The sequence below is a fragment of the Paramisgurnus dabryanus genome, chromosome 8 (genome assembly GCF_030506205.2).
Source record: "Paramisgurnus dabryanus chromosome 8, PD_genome_1.1, whole genome shotgun sequence".
In the NCBI taxonomy this organism is placed as follows: Eukaryota; Metazoa; Chordata; class Actinopteri; order Cypriniformes; family Cobitidae; genus Paramisgurnus; species Paramisgurnus dabryanus.
This window is the reverse complement of record NC_133344.1, coordinates 23,373,509-23,399,897: the sequence shown is the minus strand read 5'-3', so window position 1 is coordinate 23,399,897 and position 26,389 is coordinate 23,373,509. Positions and strand designations below refer to the sequence as shown.

Below are 26,389 nucleotides of genomic sequence, written 5' to 3'. Positions count from 1 at the left end.
ACTTCACAGAATAAGGAAGACATCAGCCCGTTTTGAGGACAGTGAAAACAGCGCTATACAGATAAGTAAACTGTGTGAAAAATACTGTGTTTTTTACACGTTAAACATGAACAAATGTTATATAGCACACTGTAAACAAAATCAAAGCTTCAAAAACACAGAAAGAATGGGACCTTTAAACAAACAGCCAAACCGCATGGTTGAAAATATAAACTGCCCCTACGACGCTCTTACATTCAAAAACATTTTAAAAAAACTTTCTGTCTTTGTTTTCTACAAAAGACAGACATAATAGTCTGAAATGACATAAGGGTCATTCATTTTTGACATAATTTTTTCATGTTTTCATTATTTATCACTTCAAACGATCAGAGTCAGTCACTTTTACAGCATCAATACATTTTGCTATAGCATGGCTTTAACATCAAATTCAAAAAGTACCCTCCAGAAACCTGTTGAAATCTCCTCTGGCGTACGTGTGCCCTGGTAGAGAGAATCACTGTTCAAAAAGGCACACCATGAGCTTCAAGGATAAAACAAAATCACAGAGATCTCCCCCAGAATCACCAACACTGTGTGTTTGTCTGGGCACTGAATTCCTCTCACTTCTCTCCTCTGTGCATACCAATTAAAAGAGGATGAGATGAGAAAAGGGGAAAAAGCTGCCAAAACAAAGCCAAATCCGAATATATACAAATGAACAGATGAAAAGAGGCAGAGAACAAAGAAAGGAGATGGAGAAGCAGACGAGAGGCAGAAAACCCGCCCTTCCCTGAAAAATCGATTAAGGCCCCCAGTGCTCTCTCTCTCTTCAGCCGAATGCCGCAGGGTGTGTGTCCATGAAAGATGTGAGGTGAGATTTCAGCACAGGTGCGAGCTGGGTAAACAGCTTACGAATCTTGAGAAAGATAGACATCTACAGACCAACAGAAATCATGCAGCAAACTGTCTCACCTCCAAGATTTTAGGGTTGCCCTGCCGGCCGAGGGTGCCCAGGATAAGACCCCATCTTTGGGCTGAGCGGGCCTTCTCTATGGCCTGCAGTCTGGTGGCCCTCATGGCTTCATGGTCATAATACTCTCGAGAAAACACTTTATTGTATGGGTCATACCTGCAGATTTAAAATTTCAGGGTATTAAAGGGGACAGATCATGAAAATAAAATAAAAGATCAACCCAGTTACTTAGTTTTGGTAATCCATTATCTGCAAACATATCAAAAATAGGTAATTGAAATTCGACTCCCTTTGTGATGTCAGAAGGGGATAATACCGCCCCTTAATCTGCACTATCCAACCAGGACACTGCCATTTAGCGCAGAGATCAGCTCATTTGCATTTAAAGGACAAACCCCAAAACAGCAAATTTTTGTTTACACCTACAAAGTGGCAATTTTACCATGTTATAATAAATTATCTATATGGTATTTTGAGCTAAAACTTCACATACATATTCTGGGGACACCAAAGATTTATTTTACATTGTTAAAAAGTCTTGTGAAATGTCCCCTTTAACAAACAAAATAATTTTAACAATGACCATTAACAGCATTTAATAGTTATTTATAAAACCAATAAAATATTTATTATTAGGTTAGTTCAAATCCTTAACTGTAAACATGAGCTACAGTAATTGTAATGTCTGCCTTAGCGATGGCCAATGAGAGAGAAAGTATACCACTGCACATTAGCTTACCTGTATGCAGGTATTTCTGGGTTGGCGATCATGATGGACTCCAAGTGAAACCTTCCATCCCCAAGATATCTATAGACACAAACACAACTCTATCAGAGAGAGAGAAATTATACAAAAGTGTCTTGACCAAGAGACCAGGACACATCTCTCAAACCAGGGCACCTAGCAAGCAATTCGAGTGAGAACTACAAGCGCTAAAGTCAAGGCAAGAAAGCGACTCGTGTACGTGGAGGGTGACTGGCTCCAATCCAGATAATTTGCAAATAAACCCATGTGATATGATTAGGTCATGTTGTAAACAGCACACATGAGCACTCTGCGATTATCCTCTGCGGTGCAGACAGGAGAAGATCTGCCATGGGTAATAGGAGTATATATTAACCTGACAAACCTGATAGACGCCTTGGGGAATGCAGCTACAATTAGAGCGGCTAATTAAGACACATTTATGAAACACTCTGGAACATACTGTGGGTGGAAACCTCCAGGGTCCACAGGAGCAAAGGCTAAAATCAACCAACCATCCCTCACTCTGGAACACACACACGCGATAAAACACACTTTTTATTGTTCATTTTTATTACCCGTCAAACACACGGGTAGCCGTGTACGTAACCGAAGGCTGCTGCTGAGTCAATGACTCAGAGACCTTTTAAAGGTACCCAGGATGAAGGTGTTTTCTTATAACCATGCAAAGCTCCACGGCGTCATACCATAAGATCTATAAATAATGTTACTGAGCTTTACATATTTGCCCAGTTGAAGCTCATAGGTTTACATAGTATTTGAGGGATCATAAATTTTTAATTGAGAACTCTACTAAACATGCTATTCACATATAAGAGATGCTTATACAGTATTGTGCAGAAGTCTTAAGAGCGTTTTTGTGCAGAATGAAGAAAAAAAACACGAATTTCTTTAACATTTTATTTAGGTCTAAGAGATCCTACAGTTTCCTGCTATTGCTCAAGTGGAAGGGGAGTTTACCCTAAAACCTTGACACATCAGTTTACATTTTTATACAGTTTTAAATACTTTATACACATTTCCTGTATTTTCTGGATGTATTCTATTAAAGAGACTGAGAAACAATTATATATGATCACTATAACATTGCAAAAACAACAAATCTAATTCTGGCATGGTGGCCTAAGACTTTTCCACAGTACTGTATATGAGAAGCTCCAATGCAAAAGCAGCTAAATGCCACCTCCATCAAAATTGTGAAAATATGATATTGACTGAATGCCCTCGGGACATATTAAATGTTCAACACTTTCACTTCACATCCGCCTAAACCGGAAATACTTTGTTGGCGGAATCTGTTAAACGCCTTTTTGGCAAAGTCCTCTAAATGCACTGAAGACGAATTGAATGAACAACACCGTATTAACACATTGACCAATTTTTTTGCCTTTTATCTTTTTTCTAAAAGGACAGTGAAGAGTGACTGAGGACTTAAAGTAAAGATTTTTGCTTGTACAGTACTTAGAGGGTTTTGCTGCAAAAGACCACTCGTCAAACAACAATGCATGACTAAAGTGAGATTTGTAAAAAAAAGGCATTTCAATTACTGACTAATAACATTTTCATTGCCATTAAAGTATAATTACTGTACCTAAACCTGCTCATTTACAGTACAAGAAAACATGTATAAAGTACTTGGAGGGTTTTGCATCTGAACTCTTTATATGGTTCACAGAATAATAACTAAACATCTTAAAGAGCACCTATTTCATTGCTAAAAACAATATTATTTTGTGTATTTGGTATAATACAATATGCTTGCGTGGTTTATGGTTAAGAAACACATTATTTTCCACCGTACATTTTAGTAGCTCCAGATTTCACTTCCTGAAACGCACTGATTTTGTACAAAACTCATCCATCTGAAAAGCTCTGTGTCCCTGATTGGCCAGCTAATCTGTACGTTGTGATTAGCCTGAATACCTCTGACGTCAGCCGGAAATGTGACGCTCCTTACCATGTTTAAAAGATTTGGTATCAATGCAATGCTAACAGGAGTTAACTTACAGGCTGAGTCAGAAGCGTGATGAATTATGATAATGTCGTCTTGTCTACATCACCAATCCCAGGAAGTAAACTGTTGCCTACAATCCATGTGTTTGTTGTTGTCCAAGAAAAGAGATTTACGTTGGTGACATGTACTAATACACACTTAAACATCAAATGAAATTTTAAAACGTGAATTGGACAATAGGTGCTCTTTAATACTGTGTGATCTTGCACAGTCAAAGATCAATTACACAGTATCTCTAATAATTTCAGGTGTATAGACGGTTGCATCGGACGCATGTGTGGTGTGGCGGTTACACATCTGGACAGAACTTCACTTCCAGTCTCTGTTTAGCTGTGTCCAAATTTGATGGCTGCGACCTTCCAAGAACTTTTTTTTTGGCGACTGCATCACAGCAGCGCATCTTAAGGCTATTAAAACCATCCCAAATCGAAGGCTACTTAAAATGAAGCCTCAAAATGCGTCCTCATATTTATCCGCGCTGCTAAGTATAGAATGAATGGATCCTTTACAGCCTTGGCTATCCCGAGATTCATTGCGTGCCTGTAAAGACTGGATATTTTAAAATAAACATTTAAAACCTTCATTAAAAAAGTGTGAATTTAGCAAAAAAGTCACTGCTTTAGTATTATAAGTTAAGTTTTGTATTAATATTATTCTGTGTATGTTGCGTATATTTCTAAGGTTGATTAATTTGATATATTATTGGTTAGTTTAATCTACATCAACATTTCATATTTTCTAAAATAAATTAATATTTTTAAAGTCAAAAACATCTTTGCTGTGTCCCGCTGACAGGACCCAAATTATGAATCCTTTGAAGGCTCATTTCAGTTTCCTTAATGGACTTCGGAGGCCATCTACAAAGACAGTGCTCGCCTTCTGAGTTTCCTTCCTTAGAAGGTCGCAGCTTTTGAATTGGGACACAGCTTTTGTTTAATGGTTTGATTAGTGGCTAAACTGAACTCTGGAGCAAATACCTTGTCGAAAATAACAAATGTTTTGGTTTCCTAAAGACGAGGGGAGACGGCAATCATGGATCATCGCTATGTGAAGGGAGGTTTGGCAGCAGTGAACATTGTATACATTATATAGTACACATTTTACACAGTATCGTTAGCTCAGTGTTGATTTTTATATGCTTTAGCTGTTCGAAACATCATTTTTATTCTTTCAACCAACTGTTTGACCCCACACCATTTCTGAGACACTATAAGCAGCAAAGGATACATCTGTGGTGAATTTAAACCTGACCAGATGACCAAAAAGATCTTGGTAGACATCATGTTACCTTCCTAACTCAGTATGCTGCCTGATAAGGAAGCTTTTTGCAGATTTTAGACGCAGCCGTTCAGTGAAATGCCACACTCCGCACATTCCCCTCTTAATATGTGGCCGTAATAAAACACCAATTTTCCTGGATTACCACGCACTGTCTCTTTTAAGGATCTCTATTACAAATTTTGCTGTTATGGCAGAGGCATTAAACTGTCCGCAGTGCCCCAGATCAGCTTTTAACGGCATAACTTAAATGGCCACAAATTGATGTATTTCTCTGAGATGGCACTACTGAGAATACAAGATTAGAAATGGCCCATTTGCAGTTCCTAAAACTGATTTTCACAGCATAGACCCACTCACCGACAGTTCTGTTCATTATGCCTTTAGTAATGATGCAGACCCCTTTCGTTTCAGGAGAAACCACAAGTGGGAGGGGAGTTCTGGATTACCCACGTCAAGTTGTTTTCTTACCATTTTCTGCGACCGAACCGTAACGTACCGTACAGTTCCAGTTCCAGTAACAGCCTCAGCCCCGTCATTTTCTCTAATTCGATTAAATAGAAAAAGTGTTTTACGGTTCGCTCAACTAAACACAGATAGCATGAAGATGGTGATCATCCAAGGACCTGTGTAATTTCTCAGCACAAAGCTATAATCTTCTTCTCCCTAGGACTTTATTCAGACCCCCGGCCAACATATTACTCCTTATGAGAAAGTCAGGATCTGTGTAAGCTTTAATTAGCTGCTAATTACATGGTTGTGATTTGGCTCGGCAATATAACATCACATTACTACGAGCCGTAGGTGTCTGAAAAAGTTTTTAATTTGGTTGCAGAGGGTGAGGGCAAAGCGAAAAATGAAAGTAAATGATCTATGAAAAAGGGTATTTGCATAATAGCTGTGTCATTTCGGGGGTCAGTGACACAGGCGCTTGTGTGTGTCTACAGCTGACAGGCGCTCTGATGAAGAAGAGACGCGTGAACAAGGCGAGATGCAGTCATCAATAAACTTTCTTCTTTTCTGACACACACGAGCATTCATTAAAAACTCTCTAATATGCAGAAAACATACAAATACAAACACTACAGTCTCTCTGACTCAAGATCATGTACAGATGGTTCATGATGTCCAAAAACTGACTACTCGATTAGTGACTAGTTTCCAACGATTATTCAATTATTAAAAAACTTTTACAATTGCATTTATGTAAATAACAGCACATGGTACTTTCCAAACTGACCTGGCATTTAAACAATACACATTATCAATACCACAGCCCTAATACAGAAACACAAAGAGCATGTTTTCCACTTAAAGTGACATCACTATAGTGCTGAGGATAAACATTAGTAATAATATATGCTAAAGAGCATAAATTATCTCACAAACACATCTGCACGTCTTGTCTTGGTGTTATACCTTCAAAAACAACACTTGACAAGGTCTTTACTAAAGAGCAATGTGCTAAATTTTCAAAGTAAAAACAAAATATTTGGGAAGAATACTAATAGCTCAAATATTATTTTTCACCGTGCAGCCTTGGGTACATCAATCGAACAGAAATGTTGATTCAAAGTAAAAGAAGGTCATTACATTTTGATGAAAGCTTAAGAAACTAAACATTTTTCCTTTATAGCACGCACTACTAAATCAGGAAAAACAAAACCACAGATTTAATTTAGCAAATGACTCCATTTACACAGTTGACTTCACGTTGAGAGTCAATACACGGAGAAACCGGGAATGGAGTTTGTACTTCAGCATGTGGGATCAAATTAGAAAACCTGGTTTAAAATGTACTGTAAGCTCCAGAAACTGGATAATGCTTTTACCTATAGAGAAAGACCTTAAAATAGCGCAAAAACTTGATAAAGCTAAAATAATATTACTATATAAACAGTGCTTAACAAATGTACCTGTCTATTTGTCTCAAAGATCATCCAGCATCGTTTATGTGGACTCTTTCCTTTTCCAACGTTTTACAACTTTGAACATTGGTGAAGAATTTAAAATTGAATTTAAGTTTACATAGCCAAATTTGAGCCGGCACATTCAACTTCTCTCAGAATTTAGAAATTAATCAAGAGCAGCATTCAACCAATAAAACTATTTCTTTATCAAGGACTGCAAGTGAATAATTGTAATTGGGCATCTGAATAAAAATCAGAAAGTGTTTTTTTGTTTTTTTTTCCACCTTTTTTGTAAAACAGTACATTCATATAGATATTTCAAAGATAACAGTAATAATTATATTTTATCCCTATAAATACAAGTGTTACTACAGAGCTTACAGTACACCAGTGGTTCTCAAACTGTATACATTTACATATACATTGTTTAATTCAGATTCTAAGTTTGAGATTGTTTTATGTCATAAATTTACTTTGGGGGGCACAAAGGAATGCACCCTACACGAGTTGTGGGGTGGCGCACGCTGGAAGGTTTTAGAACCACTGCAGTACATTATAACAAAAACATAAAAAATGATTTTGGTCATCACCATATATATTTATACCACGGGTCTGTTGAATGCTGTATTCTGATTGGCTGAGAAATGTTCTGTGGGTATGCATTAATTTCTGATAACCGCACACCTAACTTGTCAAATGTCTTTAAAATAGGCACCAGAGCAATGTTTGTGGTAACCGTGGTATAAGAGGAATAATTGACTCCGGGCCTTTGAATTATTTGAAAATAATGCATGAGTTGTGGGGTGTATATATATATATATATATATATATATATATATACTTATACTTAGCTTATACATACATACATACATACATACACATATGAACACATATACAGGTACATATAGACGGTTTCATCATATTATTTCTAAATACTTTAATCAAGGTGATCATGTGAAGGGAAGTTTGGCGGCAGTTAACATTGTAACATTACATAGTACACATTTCAAACACTAATATTAGCTCAGTTATTTTAATAACTCAATTAGCTTAAATCAGGACTAGGCCTAAGTTTACTTAGGAAATATAAGTAGTTTAACAAACATGCCTTACTAAAAACATTACTTGTGTGCATTTTGAGGAAAAACAAAGGGTACTGATGTATTTTAAGATATGTCAGTGCAAGTTGTTCTTAGTTTGGACAGCTCTTACATTTATTTTAGTCTAGGACGAGTCTAATCCCTGTCCGGGAAACCACCCATAAAAGGACTAAAAGGATTTTGACATTCGAGACATCATTTTTATTCTTTCAACCAACTGTTTGACCCCACATATGATTTCTGAGATACTATAAGCAGCAAAAGATACATTTGGGGTGCATTTAAAACTGACCAGATGAAAAGATCTTAGTAGACAGCATGTATTAGGGCTGTCAATTTAAATATTTAATCTAGATTAATCGCATGATTGTCATGAGTTAACTCACGATTAATCGCAAATTAATCGCACATTTTTATCTGTTCTAAATTTACCATAATTTAACACTTTCAAGGTTTTAACCCTCTAATCAACATAGGTGTAGACAAATATATATGCTTAATGCAAATGTATGTTTACAACAGCCTGTTTACATTTTTGACAGAACCATAGCCATTGTTTTGTATAAATTTCCTTTAATAAAAAACACTTTTCTTTCTCCATTTCCATTTGCTGCTGCATCATTTTTTGTCACCGTGATGGCAAATTGAGTTGGAATGAGCAAATTTTCAAAAATGTGTTATTTATATTTTTAAATTCTCTATTGAAAAAAAATTAATGATCTGTTGGAATCTGACAAAACATGACAGAACTACACCTGTTTGAAATTGACAGTCAGCAAATGTAATTTTGAGAAACATCAAGAATTACCACACAAATTACCACACCCATACCTTAAAATCACTGGTAATTTTGCCGTTATGTACTCACTGATCTCCTTGTCTGTTTCAGCTGGTTCACGTGTTCTGAACGAAAACGTATTGTGGAAACGCTTTGCGGTAGGCTATGCTTTTGGTCCCTCTTTGATATTATAGTTTTTCAATATGGTGGAACTATAATATCAAACTATAATAACTGTAATAGTGGAAGCCAAACTACAATAGTGGAAGCCCGTTCAATGTAAATAAAGAGAAGAAATTCTAAGCTTACAAAGAAAAGTCAAATCATTGGCAGAAGTCATTTGACACCAATGAGGACATATTTATGAATAAATACACTGATTATGACTAATAAAATACTACACATTGTCCATTTGTCATAACAGATTATAACTGCGTGAATTCTTGTCAAAACAGATATTATTTTAATTTTTTAAGTGTAAATCTGTGTAGATGTCTATTTATCGGGGTCGGGCACTCATGTTTCTGTGCACGTGCTTCAGATGTGGCAGTAAGCACGAGGAAAATCTTTTCAGGTCTTGGCTCTCTTAAAAACTCTTTAAACATCAATCAGGTCCCGAACTTTATCTTTCTAAGTAACTATTTTAACATCAAGCAAGTCCTGCACTCTATTTTCTAAATCCTCCATGTTTTAAAACCGAAACCAAAACCTCAGACGCAAGTAGATGTACAACAATCCTTTGTGCATTAGTAAAGCATTTAGGACAGTACACCTCTCAGAAAATGTACAATAAAAGATCATGTTAGATATTTAATGACCAATTAGAGCATTGGATTCGCTAGATGAGGGCTAAATGTTCTTATTTTTATAAAAAACCTAATTTAGACAGCTCGGGTCACATTTACTGTCTCAATTTATCAACTATGGGCTAGACCAAGGGTCAAACAAAAATTGCATGTTGCCTTAATCGCACGTTAATAAAATTAGTGGCAATAATAATGTTAATAACACGTTAACAAATTCATTCTTTTCAAATAAGCTTAAGTGCACATATGTTTTGTCCTTACATGATAGCGTTGACATGCTTCTCCAGACGGGGTGAGGTGCACCCGAGGATCTCCCCGGGAGAAAGTGGGCGACACTGAGGCACCAACACCTCGTAATCTGGCTTCAGTTCCGCACTGGCTGCCTGTAGAAACAGGAAATAAAAAGCAAAGGTGATGCTGAGACACAGCGGGACAAATCTGACTGGAGAAACATTCATCATCTACACTTCCCTTAACACCTACAAGCTTTTCTTTCCAACAAAGAAAAGAAACCAATGCCAAATAATTAAGGCTAGAGGAGCTGAAATAATGTTATGGGGGCAGGACATTAGTTACACTTTTCTTTTGCGAAGTGAAGGAAATAACAAATGCAATCAAGCAAGCACATGTATTCACACCCCTATGACCTCCAGCACCCACCCAAATCCGGGCCCACACACATGACACACACACACACAGGCTGTGCACACCTCCAGAAACAACACAGGCCATTTTTAGGGAGGCCTTTCAAGCAGGATAGTGAATTTAATAGATTTATTTACATAAAGTCTAACCATGTTTAAGATCACGTAACACACCCACATATACAATTATTGGTGCACACATACAGACATATAGACGCACAGCCTCGTCTGACTTCAGAGACCTTGAAGCAGGAAGGTAAGTGATAGAGAGACAATAAATGAAGCAGAAAACATCTTTAACTGTAGGGTATAGTTAGTATAAAGTAAGAGGCGGGGGTGAAAGTTCACCTGCAAAGCAGCAACAAATTGGATGGTGCTGACGAGGGCGAGCGAGTGGCCGGGGGGAAAGTTGAACCTGAGCGTGTCCAGAAAGTGGGCAGTGTCAATCTGGATGTCTACGAACACATACAGCATCTTGATTCCCTCGGTAGAGTCTATAGGGACTAAAGATAAACACAAAAATGCATTAGTGGGTATTTCTATGTGTAACTTTGAGGGTAGCGTGTGTCATTTTTGGTCCCGCTTCAATGTGCGGACTGAAATATAAGCAAGTCGACTTTATCAAACAGATATCAAAAGTTTACATAAAAAGTCATTTTTAGAACTTAAAAAAAAATAAATGCAGCCATTTTCAGTCTGAGCCCCTATCGGACCTACAGATAATAACACATAAAAAGGGTAAACCATATAATTATTAGTAATGCCATTTGTTTTAAACCACAACAGTACAGCTGAAAAAGAGAGATGGGCTTAACTCTCCACCCATGATAATGTATATCATTTACCGCTGATGGTCATAATTGCTGCCCTTGCTTCATTCTCTGTAAAGCTCCTGCTAATGTCCATTTCACTGCTATTTGGCAAATGTCACTGTTAGAGAGCTTTTTAAACATGAAGCCTGTTTAAAAATGAAAGAACGGGAAGAGTGCAGACAGTGAGGTTTAAATGAGGAGGAACATAGGAAGAAAATCATTTCTCACAAAGCAGGAAGTAGATTTCCAGGTAGCCTACAGTAAATGAACACGAGACATCTACGAGAAAACACATGACCTTGCTCAGTCAATATTAGAGATATCAAGGACATATTTTCACAGAATGTTCTTTACATTATGTAGGATTATTTTATGTCGAACAAATGACCTTCAAAGACTGGGTTGCATATGTATACAAACATCTGATCTTAAAGGTGCTGGGTGTAGACTTTAGCAACATCTAGCGGTAAGATGGCGAATTGCAATGAAAGGCCCAGTCCATCGCTCACCCTTCTCTTTCGAAGCACATAGAGAAGCCACAGTAGCAGCCACAGGACAAACATGTTGTCGACTGAGACAACATAGTTACGAAACGAGAGCATTTTGTCTATTTAGGACTACTATAGATGGTTTCATCGGACGCACGAGCGGTGACTCGATTACGCGTCTAACCGGAACTTAACTTCCGCTCTCTGTTTGTAAACTGAACTCTGGAACAAAATAACAAATGTTTTGGTTTCCGAAAGACAAAGGAAGACGACGATCATGAACTAACGTTACCGCTATTTGATGGGAGGTTTGGCAGCCGATCTGTAGGTAAGATTGTATACATTATATAGTACACATTTTACACACTAACAGTAGCTCAGTGTAGTTTTTTATAATCTTGTTGTTTATTTTGCTTGTTATCAGAAATAAAATACACTAAAAGGACTTTGTTGTTTTTGATTCTTAGCGGAGTTTATCGGAAGTTATGTGTGTTCCACGAAAGCCATTTGTTTATGTTGTTACTGCTAAAACTGTCTATAGAGACATGGCGATGCAAAATGGTGACTCCAATGTAACAGGACCTGCGATGTATGAAGATAAAAATGGCTCATTCTAACTGTGCATTCAGACCGCCACCGGCGAGAGCGTCAAAGTGGACGGAAGTCATTCACTTTCAATGAGAGCCGGCGGCAAGCTCCGGCGAGCAGCAGCGCGGCACGTCATATACAGAGTGAGCGTCGAGGAGAGTTGAAATCAGCTTGAGATATGACGCGGTTCGGCTGCAACCATTCGGAAGGCGGAAATGTTCACCGGCAACCAATCGGAAGGCGGAAACCTCCACCTGAGAGGAGTTCAGAGAATGCATTCGAGCGTCAGAGCGTCCACTACAACTTTTCTTTAGCGTCGTTGTCTGGACAGCCAGAGCTTTTATTGACGCTCTCGCCGGTGGCGGTCTGAATGCACAGTAAGATAGTAAAAACAATGCAATTTATTGTGTAAAGTCTTTATAGACCACTGAAAATATAGCTATGTATATTAAATTGCTTTTCTGTCAAGCGATCCTCCCCACTGCACCTTTAAATTTAAAGGGACATTCCAATTTTTTTGAAAAATATGCTCATTTTCCAGCTCCCCTTGAGTTAAACATTTGATTATTGCCGTTTTGGAATTTATTCAGCCAATCTCCGGGTCTGGTGCTACCACTTTTAGCATAGCTTAGCACAATCCATTGAATCTGATTAGACCATTAGCATCGTGCTAAAAAATAACCAAAGAGTTTCAATATTTTTCCTATTTAAAACTCGACTCTTCTGTAGTTACATCATGTACTAAGACCGAAAGAAAATTAAAAGCTGAGATTTGCTAGGCAGATATGGCTAGGACTATACTTTCATTCTGGAGTAATAATCAAGGACTTTGCTGCTGTAACATGACTGCAGCAGGCGTAGTGATATTACACACTGCCCGAAAATAGTCCCCTTGGTTTAACTCTAGGGGAGCTGGAAAATGAGCATATTTTTAAAAAAGTGGAATGCATTCAAGCATTTATTATGTTAAAATACAACTTCCAATTCTTGCTTGTTGGTTGGATTTGCCAATAAACACTGCTCAAACAAACAGCAATGCTTGAAGGAGCCACAAAGCACATTGAACCAAGTGGACATTACACTGAAAAAAATAATAATTTTAAGATTAAAATACATGCATTTAAAAGACGTTACAGGGATATGTGCAATACTGGGGTTTGGGGATGAAACACATCAAACCAAAATGAAGGGCGATAACTTGCCAAAAACTGGAATATCATTCCACAGAAAGAAATTAAAACAAAAAGAGCGAGAATAACAGAAGCACAGTGCTGTGGACTAAATACCATATGGTGAGGGAGATAGAGAGGGATTTTACTGACTGTGGCAATAAAGTTTTGTGTTAAGTGTTTAAGTGGGTCAGAATCTAAATTCCACACATGTATGACACACATGTTGGCCGAAGCGTCTGTTTGCAGGTGTTAATAAACAATAGTAAAAGATAGAGAGGAGGCTGGTGTTAAGTGGAATCGATCCATTTCTCTTATCCAATTAGCACAGTAGACTGAGAGCACTTAGTCACTGCAATTACAGCTTCTGTCAATAAGAGACGTGCATTCACCATCTCCATCCCTCACAAACACACACACACACACAAACAAACACACAACACTCTCTATGAGTTAAAATATTATGTTTGAAGAGCTTCATAAAGTCAATGAAATAGAAAAACTGCTCTTTCCTCTTTCAATTTCATTGACTATTTATTCTAGATTAAATGGGGCCTAAAAGCATTTACAGGGAAATTATGAAATAGTTGTTTTGAAATGTTTTTATTTTGGAAAAATTAAATTATGATTATAGAAACAGGAAACGATGGATACAGGTAGAGTTTCGTTAATCTTGTTCTGGAGTCTGAATAACTTATAACTTGTGTGTCATCGGCTTTCATTTCCACATAATGTTACAAAGACGTGTCAGTCACACAGAACAGCCTGAACATATATCATCCTGAACACACATACGTCAACTACTTTTAAAATAGTCATAATTTATACTACTTTGTGTGTCACTTTTGTTGTAAATGCCTAAAAAGTATAAGCAAATTAAACAGTCATTAACTCTTTCCTGCCATTGACGAGTTATCAAGACAATTAAGAGAAAAGCTTCCCTGCCAATGAAGAGTTTTTCCGGCAATCCGTAATACCGCTATTATCCACCAGGTGTATAATACGTGCCGAGTGCATTTAGTCAATATCATTATCTCATTTTTGTCAGAAGTGGCGTTTAGCGGCTTTTGCATCAGAAATCTTTATGTTATGTTTGTCTGTGTATATGTGTGCACAAGTATGTGTGGTCTGCCGCAGTCTTTGGCCCTCAGATGCAAGATTAGATTAATATTCCCTTGGCCGGCTCTGGTATTTGGGAGAGGTGTGATTGTTCTGCTAGAGATATATTGGCCGTATTGATTTAGCATTTCCTCTACTGTATGTTGTGCTGCTGACGGACAGCGGGAGGTGAAGGAACGGCCTCCTCCTGGTTGGCACGTCCAAGCTTTTCAAAGGACAACTTTAATGCATGTTCGCTATTGATCTGCTGAGTAAACGTACAGGCAGGCTCATTCAAAACGACTGCTATCCCTTACACATCACAACTCGGACCAGCTACCACACTGAGCTATTGAGAGCAGTTCGGCAAAGCACTTCAAAAGTAAAATCCATACAAGCCCACTTCTCCTCATCACGACCCACTGTCTCCAGCTTGCTCTTAAAGGACCCCTGGAGATCATTTGGTCTCCTTTCTCAGTAATTGTTTTCAAAAAACCTTGTAGAATTTACCGTTAATGAAAGACCTTGAAACGGATCACGAGAAACCGCAGAAATGTAGAAAGTTGACAAGTGGAGCAAAGCTGCATAAGAATTAAAGTAAGGGCGTGTAAGTTATAAATGTGTGAAAATTCTTTCATCGCTCACCCTCTTGTTGTTTCAATAATAAATACAGTAACGTATTTTCGTCAGTAAAACACAAAATTAGAAGTTATGCTTTATTTTTGAAAATATGCTCATTTTCCAGCTCCCCTAGAGTTAAACATTTGAATTGTATCGTTTTGGAATCCATTCAGCTGATCTCCATGTCTGGCGGTAGCACTTTCAGCATAGCTTAGCACAATCCATTGAATCTGATTAGACCATTAGCATCTCGCTAAAAAATAACCAAAGAGTTTTGATATTTTTCCAATTTAAAACTTGATTCTTCTGTAGTTACATCGTGTACTAAGACAGACGAAAAATTAAAAGTTGTGATTTTCTAGAGAGATAATCAAAATAGTCCCCTTTGAAATTTTCAGGCAGTGTGTAATATCACTATGCTTGCTGCAGCCATGTTACATCAGCAAAGTCCTTGATTATTACGCCAGAATGAGAGTATAGTTCCTAGCCATATCTGCCTAGAAAATCACAACTTTTAATTTTCCGTCGGTCTTAGTACATGATGTAACTACAGAAGAATCAAGTTTTAAATAGGAAAAATATCGAAACTCTTTGGTTATTTTTTTGTGCGATGCTAATGGTCTAATCAGATTCAATGGATTATGCTAAGCTATGCTAAAAGTGGTACCGCCAGACCCGGAGATCAGCTCCAAAACTGCAAAAATCAAATGTTTTAACTCTAGGGGAGCTGGGAAATGAGCATCTTTTGAAAAAAGTGTAATGTCCCTTTAAGGATCATTTGTTTTTTCTACTATAGAAGTCAATGGGTAGCGTTCAACTGTGTGCTTACCATCGTTTAGCATTTTATCTTAATTTGCGTTCAACAAAATAAAGAAAATCAAACAGGATTACAACAACATGAATTTTCATTTTTAGGATGAACAATCCCTTTAATGACGATTGTGTTTGTGTGCATAACTCACTGAGACAACTGTGGCCATAATGCACCATGAAGTCGGCTCCCAAAGCACGCGCAGTGAAGTCGTCCACACAGCAGGCCCCATAAGTGACATCTCCCATCACCAGAGTGTCCGCTTCTGTAAATCTGACAAAAAAACACAAACAACCAATCAACGAACTCAATCCCCACCCTATAGCAACTACTGTACAATCAATCAAGCCATAAGTGAAATGAAGTGTACATGCAGTCAACCGATCAATCGCTCAAAAGCGGAAATGTCACTCAGATGGCCAGGGCTCTGGCTAAGTGGGCTCCCGCTAACCGTAAGAGCCCGATCGCAGCAGTCCAACCGCATGTGGATGCGCTCAGTGCGGTCTGTACAACATCTGAAATAACCCTCAGATGACAGCGCACTATACAAACATTAACATTCACATAACAAGGCTAATGTTCACTTTAAAGTTCAACACTAAGGTTAAACGATTAGTCAATTTTCTTAAAAAAAAAATCCAGATAATTTACTCACCACCATGTCATCCAAAACTTGGATGTCTTTCTTTGTTCAGTCGAGAAGATTTTTTTTTTAAGGAAAACATTCCAGGATTTTTCTCATTTTAATAGACTTTAATGGACCCAGTTGCAGTTTCAAAGGACTCTAAACAATCCCAGACGAGGCATAAGGGTCTTATCTAGCAAAACAATTGTCATTTTTGACAAGAAAAATAAAAAAATATGCACTTTTAAACCACAACTCCTTGTCTATCTCTGGTCCTGTGACACGCCAGCGCGACCTTACGTAATTGCATAGTGACGTAGAAAAGTCACATGTTACATATATGAAACGCACATTTGCGGACCATTTTTAACAATAAACTGACACAAAGACATTAATTAGTATCATTCCACATACAACAACGTCCGAACGGTCCTCTTTCTCCACACTTGGAAACACTGGGGCGTAGTTTCGCATTCGTCATCAGTGACCTCTTGACGTCATGACGTATTACGTGAGGTCGCGCTGGTGCATCACAATACCGGAGGAAGATGAGAAGTTGTGGTTTAAAAGTGCATATTTTTTATTTTTCGTGTCAAAAATGACAATAGTTTCGCTAGATAAGACCCTTATGCCTTGTTTGGGATCGTTTAGAGTCCTTTGAAACTTTGTGAAAAAAACTGTTAAGTGTTGTTGTCGAGTTAAGTGTTGGGGTCCATTAAAGTCCATTAAAATGAGAAAAATCCTGCATGTTTTCCTCAAAAAACATAATTTCTTCTTGACTGAACAAAAAAAAAACATTTTGGATGACATGGTGTTGAGTAAATTATCTAGATTTTTTAAGAAAATGAACTAATCCTTTAACAGCTCAGTTTTGGTGTACTTCAATCAATATGAATGAAGAATAATTGACGATAAATAGGCATCGGTGAAAGTTAAGTCTTGAGATTTTTATGACAGGACCAGTTTTACGGAATCATACAGGTTGTGATTGGCTGTCACAAATACGCAAGGAAAAACATCTAAATAATTTAATTTTCACAGACACAAAAATTTCTCATAACAAATAATGGGAAAAAATCAGATGGACCATGTGTAAGCATTTTAGCTTCAATGTGCTTAGTAGGCAACAAACAAAACCGTCAATGGAGGATGCTACCAGGCAACTCCATCATGTGGAGAGCCAATCATCTCCAGTACAGCACACTGTGAAGAGATGCAGCTACAGCTCGCCCTTGACTTGCTTGTGTAGGACAATGACAACAAGGTGCATCTCTGAGGAGCTGTTTGAAGAGCCAACGATCTGTTTTTGTTTGTTTGTGCAGGGGTCGCCTTAGCACATCTATTGACTGGCGCGTTCCTGCCTTTCCTCTGTGTGAAATTTAAATGCAGGATAAACATGAGACAAGAGCACATAAATTATGAGAGAAAACGAGAGAGAGAGAAAGAGAGAGCGAGAGAATGAGATATGAGAAGAGAGCCGTAGCTCTTGTATAGTAAGCTGGCTGTCTGGAAGCAGACACATTTAGGACAGGTATTATTAATAGAACAGAGACACATTTTTCTCTTTATATACACACACACATACACATACACTCACGACTAGTCTCTTTAAACCCCTCCGCCGAATTCACCTTCTAACCTTACGTTCAGACTGCAGCTTTATAAGCTGGCCAACCCTGAACAAAAAAAGTACAGTCTATGCAGATATCAGCGTCTGGAGTGCTCACAAACACAAGGACACACCTAGTCTGGTCGGGCAAACCTACTATTTCTATTTCCTGTCTGGACGGAGCAATTTTTCCATGTATCACAGAATCTCTTTCTCACTCTGGCAATCCGTGTATGGGTTAGCCTCGGCATGTCGTGCCCTTCAGTCTCACCCCGTCTTTTCCTTTTGCTTGAATGATGAATCTGCCGACAAAAACTATCAAAAAATATGCCTCTTATATTTACCCACAAGAGCAAAAGAAATAAATTCAATGGATGCTGAAAAAAAGGGAATTGTAGGACCATTACGATATTTTGAATTATGAATGTTTCTCAGGGTTGCCAGGTCTGCGTAACAAAACGAGTCTGAGGGGCAATCAAAAATATCCCAATGACCTTAGGCCAAATGCCAAAACCCAAAATATGCATATCGTCGCTGTCCGACGAAAACCACGTATGTCCATTTTGCAGATTTTGAGATTTTTCGACGGATTGAATGTCCAGGTTCATTTCCGTATACAGTATGCTTCACATATCTAAATGGCCAATGAAACGTTGTGAAATCATGTCATCTGATTTTCACGTATATCCATTTGGTGTCAAAGCTGTCAATCACACCGCGTATCTCCCGCCCTGTGGAAGCATCTCGCCGGTCTCTCAGTTTAATCGAAGCTCAGCACTGGATAGCCAAATAAACATAGCTTGGTGAGACAATGACTTTCCTTTATCATGGTAAACGTTTTCCCCCAACGCCAGACGTATGTCTACGAGTGACAAAATTACGGTAGGACTGTGCAAACAAAGTATCTGTCTAGCATTACCATGTCAGTGTATTGATTCATTGTCCCTTCATAGTTTGCAAGAGACATTTATTAAATGTATAATTAATATTAAATAAACTAAGCGTATTTAATAAACTAAGACATATGCTATTTAATAAACTGAGCATATTCATCTGTCAATATGAAACGCAACTTGGCCATTCTAATTAATGAAGAAGAAACCTGTATCGACCACGGTTACTGTAAAATATGCACGTATGTCCATTTAAACTCAATTTTGGGATTATATCATTACACTGGCAAGAATATGGTTACACATAAAGATGCTGTACCAAGTATGACAACGCTACATTGCTGCTTTTGAAATACGGTGTTTTTTTCACTTCCAGAAAGTAACCGTTTTGGACATACGTGAGTTTCATCGGGCATTTAAAATTAGCCCACTTCCTAGGGAAAAACGCAGAGTTGGCAACACTAGAATTTCTCTACCTCTGATTACGGCAATGAAAAAGGTCGCTTAAATGATGACATTGAAAAATGAAATATGAAATATTTAATTTAAAACAATGTGAAGTTTTCATTCAGGTCTACATATCATTTTAAAATTCTCCAGGTTTCCATGACCTTGTTTTCGCTAGGCAAAACATTTTTTCTTTACTGTTAAAAATGTAACCGAGGCATGTTTTTCGTGAGATTCACTCAGGGTGTCTTCTTGTGTGCCTCTCTCTCACACACACACACACACACACACACACACACACACACACACACACACACACACACACACACACACACACACACACACACACACACACACACACACACACACACACTCAAACACAAAGTTATCCCCCCTTTCTCTTCATGTGTCTCTCATGCATGGCTTACTTCTGTAACCCATTGCCCCGCAAGCACAAACACACACAGTTATTCTCATGTGAAGGACACAGGCAGGCAGCTATTGCTTATGAAGCAGAGAGAGAGAGAGAGAGAGAGAGAGAGAGAGAGAGAGAGAGAGAGAGAGAGAGAGAGAGAGAGAGAGAGAGAGAGAGAGAGAGAGAGAGAGAGAGAGAGAGAGAGAGAGAGAGAGAGAGAGAGAGAGAGAGAGAGAGAGAGAGAGATGGAGGAGAACTCATCTTGTAAATAAATATTTGCTTTAGTAGATGTCATTTGCTCACACTTCTCTCATCAAGGTCCCTCTCTTTATGCGCATCTGCTGCATGTTCTGCATTCACAAGAAGATATGACATGCTCAAAATGCAAGATATACACAGAAGAGATGATTTATAATAATACTACACATGTACAGTTGTCCTAAAAATACTCAGTGACTTAAGCAATACTAAATAATGTATATATCGCTCAAGTAGAAGTATGTTTTTAAAAAGCCTTTGTGCCCGTGGATGTGTACCATATTTTTGGGACTATACGTAGCTCCGGAGTATAAGTCGCATTAGTCAAAAATGCGTTTTGAAAAGGTAAAAACATATACAAGTCGCACTGGACTATAGGTCGCGTTTATTTAGAAAATCTAAGCCCAAGAACAGACATTTAATCTGGAAAGGCAAGTTATACAACTAAACAATGGCTCACACAACAGCAGGCTGAATAGGGGTCCGTACATGTTAAGGTAACATTAACATTTATTCACCGCACACAGTACCATACAGAACATACCTGGGAGGCTGAATAGGCTAAATTAACACGACAAGCCAAATCAAGTTCAACAAGCTCCTGAAGTCATTCCACATAACTGTATCCATTGAATTACATAAATACAGAAGCAGCATAGAGCCGACTCTTGCAGCTGTAGGCTATATGGTTTCTCTTGGTTCATATGAAATAATTTTGACATATAAGTCACACCTGACTATAAGTCGCAGGACCAGCCCAACTAAGAAAAAAACGGTGCTTTTCCATTGCATAGTACCCCAAGGTTTGGTTTGGGTCAGGTCGGGTCAGCTCACCTCACTTTGGCTTGGTTAGCTTTTATATCGAGTTTGGTATCACTTCGCAGTGGGAGGGATTAAAGGCGTGTCGTTATATTTGCGCTGCCTGCTGCTGTATCATACAAGTGAGAGCGTTGTTAGAATGCTAGACATCCCCATACATTCATTTATTTCTTAGTCCGCCACAAAATCAAAATTGACCACCACAAAGATGTTTGCACATCGTATTTATCCCTACCTCTTTATCACATGACAGTTTCTGTACAAACACCCGTGGCGTCTTCAGTCGATGCGCCTCGCTGATCCTCATTTAAGTTGCATATACACATATAATGCGCATGTGCGTTGCGAATGTGCCGCTACAAACTGCAAGTCTGGAAAAAACTTGTATGGTGTTCCTGATTCTCAGCCTGTGGATGTTTTTCATCGCTAAAAGGCAGTTTGGGAACTTCAAGCAGAGCACAGATGACATCATGTTTGCTCGAGACAGTGCAAGCTAGCACTTAGGCAAAGCTAAGCTTTACATTTTAGCGATGACGCTGGTAGTGACGATTATCTCAGACCAATCAGTGATCTACAGTGTTTTCACGTCACGTTTGGTATCAGCTCGGGTTGCTTGGAACCCCAAACGAGGTGGTATTAAAAAAAGTATCAGGTACTACGTACTGCACCCATTGGAAAAGCTCCCAAAAGCAAGCTGACCTGACCCAAACTAAACTAAACCGTGGGGTACTGTGCAATGGAAAAGCGACATTATAGTCCGGAAAATACGGTATGTGTGACCATCTGCTCTGGTGGCAGCATTTTCCAGTCAGAGATGACCATACAGCTCAAGTGTTTAAAGAAGCCTCCCTCACTAATTCTAAAATGACCAGTAGGTGGCGAAATGATACAAACGGTTAAGCGGTTACTGTTATGTTATCAGTAGAATATCACATGGCTGGGAAGGGCTCTTAGCCAATCAGATTCGAAAACCAGAAAGAACTGTTGTGTAACAGCAAACATCTCCCCCTCATTCTGTCCGAGCCAGCTGCAACCATTCCTTACGACAATGAATAATTTCCTGAAATAGGCAATAATCTAATGAAAATCTAAGTAAAATGAGCCAGAATGTTTTTGTACTTTATGCTAATGGTAATGCTTTGAAAATGGTTAAGATATGTAAATGTTATTGTGCTTTAAATCCAGAAACACCACAGACTGTTTAACAAGCAAATAAAGTCATTCACTCCTCATTTAAAGGCACATGTAATTTACACTAGTAGAAGTTTCTAAACAACAACGCCATAGCTTGATGATGCTGTAAGAGAGTGTGAAATGGTGGGAGTTGTAGTCTCTCCCTTTACTGTCAATACGAATCGACATAACAGACTCACAAATCATGTTCATGGATGATGTAATGGCAAGGTTTTATAACCCAAACATTATAAGCTCACGGTGTTGCACAACATAGTGGCAGGCTAGACACTTCAAGTACTACTTCCACATACAACGCTGCACAGATCAATCGATGTATGACATCAAAGCACATTTGAAGGAAATATATAACACTGTGCAAGTGATTTTTGGAGATTTATTGCATGAGTCTTATATTGTGCCTTTTTATTAGAAAAACAAGTGAGATATTACATTCTTAGTAGTGATGTTTTATTTCAATGAGTATCCAAAGCTTGGTTTAAAGGCTTAAAGGAAAATATTTTCAATATTTTACCATGTTTTTACCTCAACTTAGACAAAGTAATACGTACCTATCTTTTTTTTATACGTGCACTTAATCTTAGTACAGCGCATTAATGTGTTAGCATTTAGGCTAGCCCCAATCATTCCTTAGGATCCAAACAGGAATGAATTTAGAAGCCACCAAACACTTCCATTTTTTCCCTTTAAAGACTGTTAAGTGAGTAGTTACACGAGTAAGTATGTTTTAAGCAGAAAAAAATGAGAACTATATTGTATGGCGGAGGAACACAACGACCTCGGGCGCAGTAACATCATCACTCCTGACTTAGACAAAGTCAAATATTGAAGTTCTTGCTCAAACTTCCATATTACTGCGCCCGAGGTTAAAGTGCTGCAAACTATGTTATCTTCCGCCATACAATATAGTTCTCCTTTTTTATCCGCTTAAAAAAATCGCCACGTTTTATTTTGTGCTACCATACTTACTCGTGTAACTACTCATGTAACAGTCTTTAAATAGGGAAAACATGGAAGTGTTTGGTGGCTTCTAAATTCATCCCTGTTTGGATCCTAAGAAATGAATGGGGCTAGGCTAAATGCTAACACATTCATGACGCGCTGTACAAAGATGAAGGGCACGCATTGAAAAAAGATAGGTATGTATTAATTCATCTAAGTTGAGGTAAGAACATAGTAAAATATTGAAAAAGCGGTGATGTTTTCCTTTACAGGAGCTGTATGTAACATTGACTTCTAGCAGTTGAATTTGGTAGCGGAGTCTAAATTCAAAATAATGGAGATGGTTTTTTTCCCCGTCACCCTCTCAGGTTGTCAGACACATGCAGGAGTGCAGCCGTCAACGGAAAGCTTAAGTTCATCTGCTCATTTTTACATCTGCAATGTTTTTGTTGTCTGCAAATTACAAACCCACTCGTGTGGATTCAATCTGTGGCTCATTTTGGAGGGTCGCATTTATGGGCAGTTGTGGTCTCATTTAAGAAACCGTGATAAATGGCAACAGAGCTTTGATAATGCACTAATGGATAAATTGGCAGTGGGCAGGATCGCACAAACCAAACAAAAACAGATATTCCAACACAGAAGGTGCATTTCAAAAAGAGAATAACTAGCTACAGCATTGTGTTTCAAAAAAATGTCGACAAATATATTAAAAACCAATAGCTTCCTTAAATGCATATTGGGGCCACTTTATGCATTTATAGTCAAAGGCATTTGCGAATCTGTACTGATGACTAACTCTCCGTGTCATGTTTCCTTTTTTGTGCACTGTATCCGATTAACACAGGCAAGCTGGGCTGGCGGATGAAACACGGAAATACATTAATATAAACTCTCAGCGTCAGATTACCAGAGCTCGTGTTAAAGCGAGATAGCGCTCCCTACCTGGGAATGACGCTGTAATTACGGGGCAGAAGTGTGGATCAAGTTCTCGTTCCCGCTGGGACTGCGGCTCAGAGAGAACGAGATGAGGGTTTTAGTTGTGATTAGTGCTTCGTGCACCCCTCGAAATGTTGACCGCAGGATGTAAGAGTCACTGTCAGATACTACTACCCCTGTCTGCAGTTGAGCTCTGCTTCCATCTAAATCAAATCCACCGTCTCTCTGTCATGCTATCTGGCTCCAGCTGAAACATCTCTGCTGAAATGTCATTAAGATGCAATTAAGATGTTGCAAAGTCTGTGATCTCAATAACAAGGCTTGTTAATTCCAGTTTCTGCGGCAGCCAGCTCGAGTCACATGTTATGCAGTCACGCAAAGCAAATCAAAGGGGACAAACATGCTGATGCTTTTCTCAGACGTTGTGCTGCTACAGTGGATACAAAAGCTGTACATAAATGCACCACGTTTGCAGGGTTATGGGTTCGAATCCCAATAAAAACGCATACTAAATAAAAAGGTACCTTGTAATGCACTGTATGACGCTTTTCATAAAAGCATCTGACAAAAACACATTATGTAAATGTAAGTGTTAGTACTTTCCACGACTCTTACCCCATGTCATTATAACAGTCGTAGGAAGGTTCAGTGTCTCACTCTCACACATTCTCATAAGCTCTACAGACAGCTCATGTGTCTCTGTCACGTTCCTCTCACTCCATCAGAGCGATGAGACAAAGTCACGCTCCTGCAGGAACGGTCAGCGCCACCAAGCATCTCTCGCTCTCTCTGTTAATGAACATTAGGGTGTGCTGTGTGTGGAAAAGGATCTATCCATTTCAAGCTGTTTCTTCTGTCTCTCAGAAGTGAAATCTTTACTTGGCTTTGACAGCGCTTTCATCAAAGCTCAGCGTGAGCGAGGGGTTGCTAGCGCCATGGTCTCGTTTGTGAATAGAGGAGCAAAACTCTTCTTTAAAAAGCCTTTAAAAGCAAACAGTTTGAAATATGAACAGGTTTGAATTGTTCTTTCTGACCAATAATTATCTGGAATATGGCGGACAAACGAAGATAGAAAAGGTGTAATTGTCATATACTGTATATAAGCATATTTTAGATATCTGAAGACATGACAGACACAGCCTACAGCTTTATGATTCAAAAAGCTCTCTTTATATTTCAAATAAAAATATTTGACCCTGGACCACAAAACCAGGGCTGCAGGATTCTGGAGAAAAATGAGAATCACGATCTTTATTTTTTGTTTCAAATGAAGACCACGATTCTCCTACGATTCTGAATGTCAATTAAATAAAAAAACATAATTTAAAAATGAATTGCAGAAATCTCTTTAAAAAAGTTTCATTGGTTTGAATTATTTTTTATAAATCTGAAAGTTTCCACAACTCACTAATAAATATACAATTTATTACTGGGTGAAAAAAGGTGTTTGCCCCCGATCGTAGACATTAGTGTTTATAAGTAAACTGTGAACTATTATACCAGTACGTCTGTGATATTTTAAATATTTTTAATACTGCATTTAATGTAGAAAGAAATAATAACATTACTGTGTGGTTGAAAAGAGTTGTTTGAAACTTTTTCAATCCAGGACCCACCTAGACAGAGTAGTTTGTCTTTTCCATTACTTTTCCTTAAAAAAAGCAATATTAAAATAAGAATTTTAAATAGGCTTCCTTAGTTGTTAATTTTAACACAGTTTGCAAATAAATTAAAGCCAACTAATTGTATTTGCAGCATTTACAATGTATGCATCAACGCAAGCTTTATCCGCGCCACTTGCGCATCTGTAAAAGCAAAGCACAACATACACCTCAACGTGAGCTTCATCTGTGCTACTTGCGCATCTGTGAAACCAAAGCACAATGTACGCATCAACGCGAGCTTTATCCGCGCCACTTGCTCATTCGTGAAAGCAAAGCACAATGTACGTATCAACGCGAGCTTCATCTGCGCTACTTGCGCATCCGTGAAAGCAAAGCACAATGTACACATCAACGCGAGTTTAATCTGCGCTACTTGCACATCTGTGAAAGCAAAGCACAATGTACACATCAACACGAGCTTCATCCGCACCACTTGCGCATCCGTCAAAGAAAAGCACAATGTACGCATCAACGCGAGCTTCATCTGCGCAACTTGCACATCCGTGAAAGCAAAGCACAATGTACGCATCAACGCAAGCTTCATCTGCGCTACTTGTGCATCCGTGAAAGCAAAGCACAATGTACACATCAACGAGAGTTTAATCTGCGCTACTTGCGCATCTGTGAAAGCAAAGCACAATGTATGCATCAATGCGAGCTTCATCTGCATCACTTGCGCATCCGTCAAAAAAAAGCACAATGTACGCATCAACGCGACCTTCATCCGTGCTACTTGGTCATCCGTC

At 38.5% G+C, this 26,389-nt stretch overlaps 1 protein-coding gene across 2 annotated transcripts in view; it reads right to left on the bottom strand.

Moving 5' to 3' along the window:
• The window catches only part of dph1 (diphthamide biosynthesis 1), a 100,746-nt gene that overhangs the window by 30,641 nt on the left and 43,716 nt on the right, over positions 1-26,389 (bottom strand). Inside the window, exons 3-8 of one of the 2 annotated variants that reach the window (XM_065281046.2) lie at positions 20,131-20,177; positions 15,990-16,111; positions 10,600-10,754; positions 9,869-9,990; positions 1,695-1,763; positions 955-1,111 (exon numbers count right to left, since the gene is read on the bottom strand). In XM_065281046.2, the coding sequence (XP_065137118.1) occupies positions 955-1,111; positions 1,695-1,763; positions 9,869-9,990; positions 10,600-10,754; positions 15,990-16,111; positions 20,131-20,174 (669 nt within the window). In that variant the 5' untranslated portion in view covers positions 20,175-20,177. The remainder of the gene's footprint in view (positions 1-954; positions 1,112-1,694; positions 1,764-9,868; positions 9,991-10,599; positions 10,755-15,989; positions 16,112-20,130; positions 20,178-26,389) is intronic. The other variant, XM_065281045.2, reaches the window with a different exon arrangement.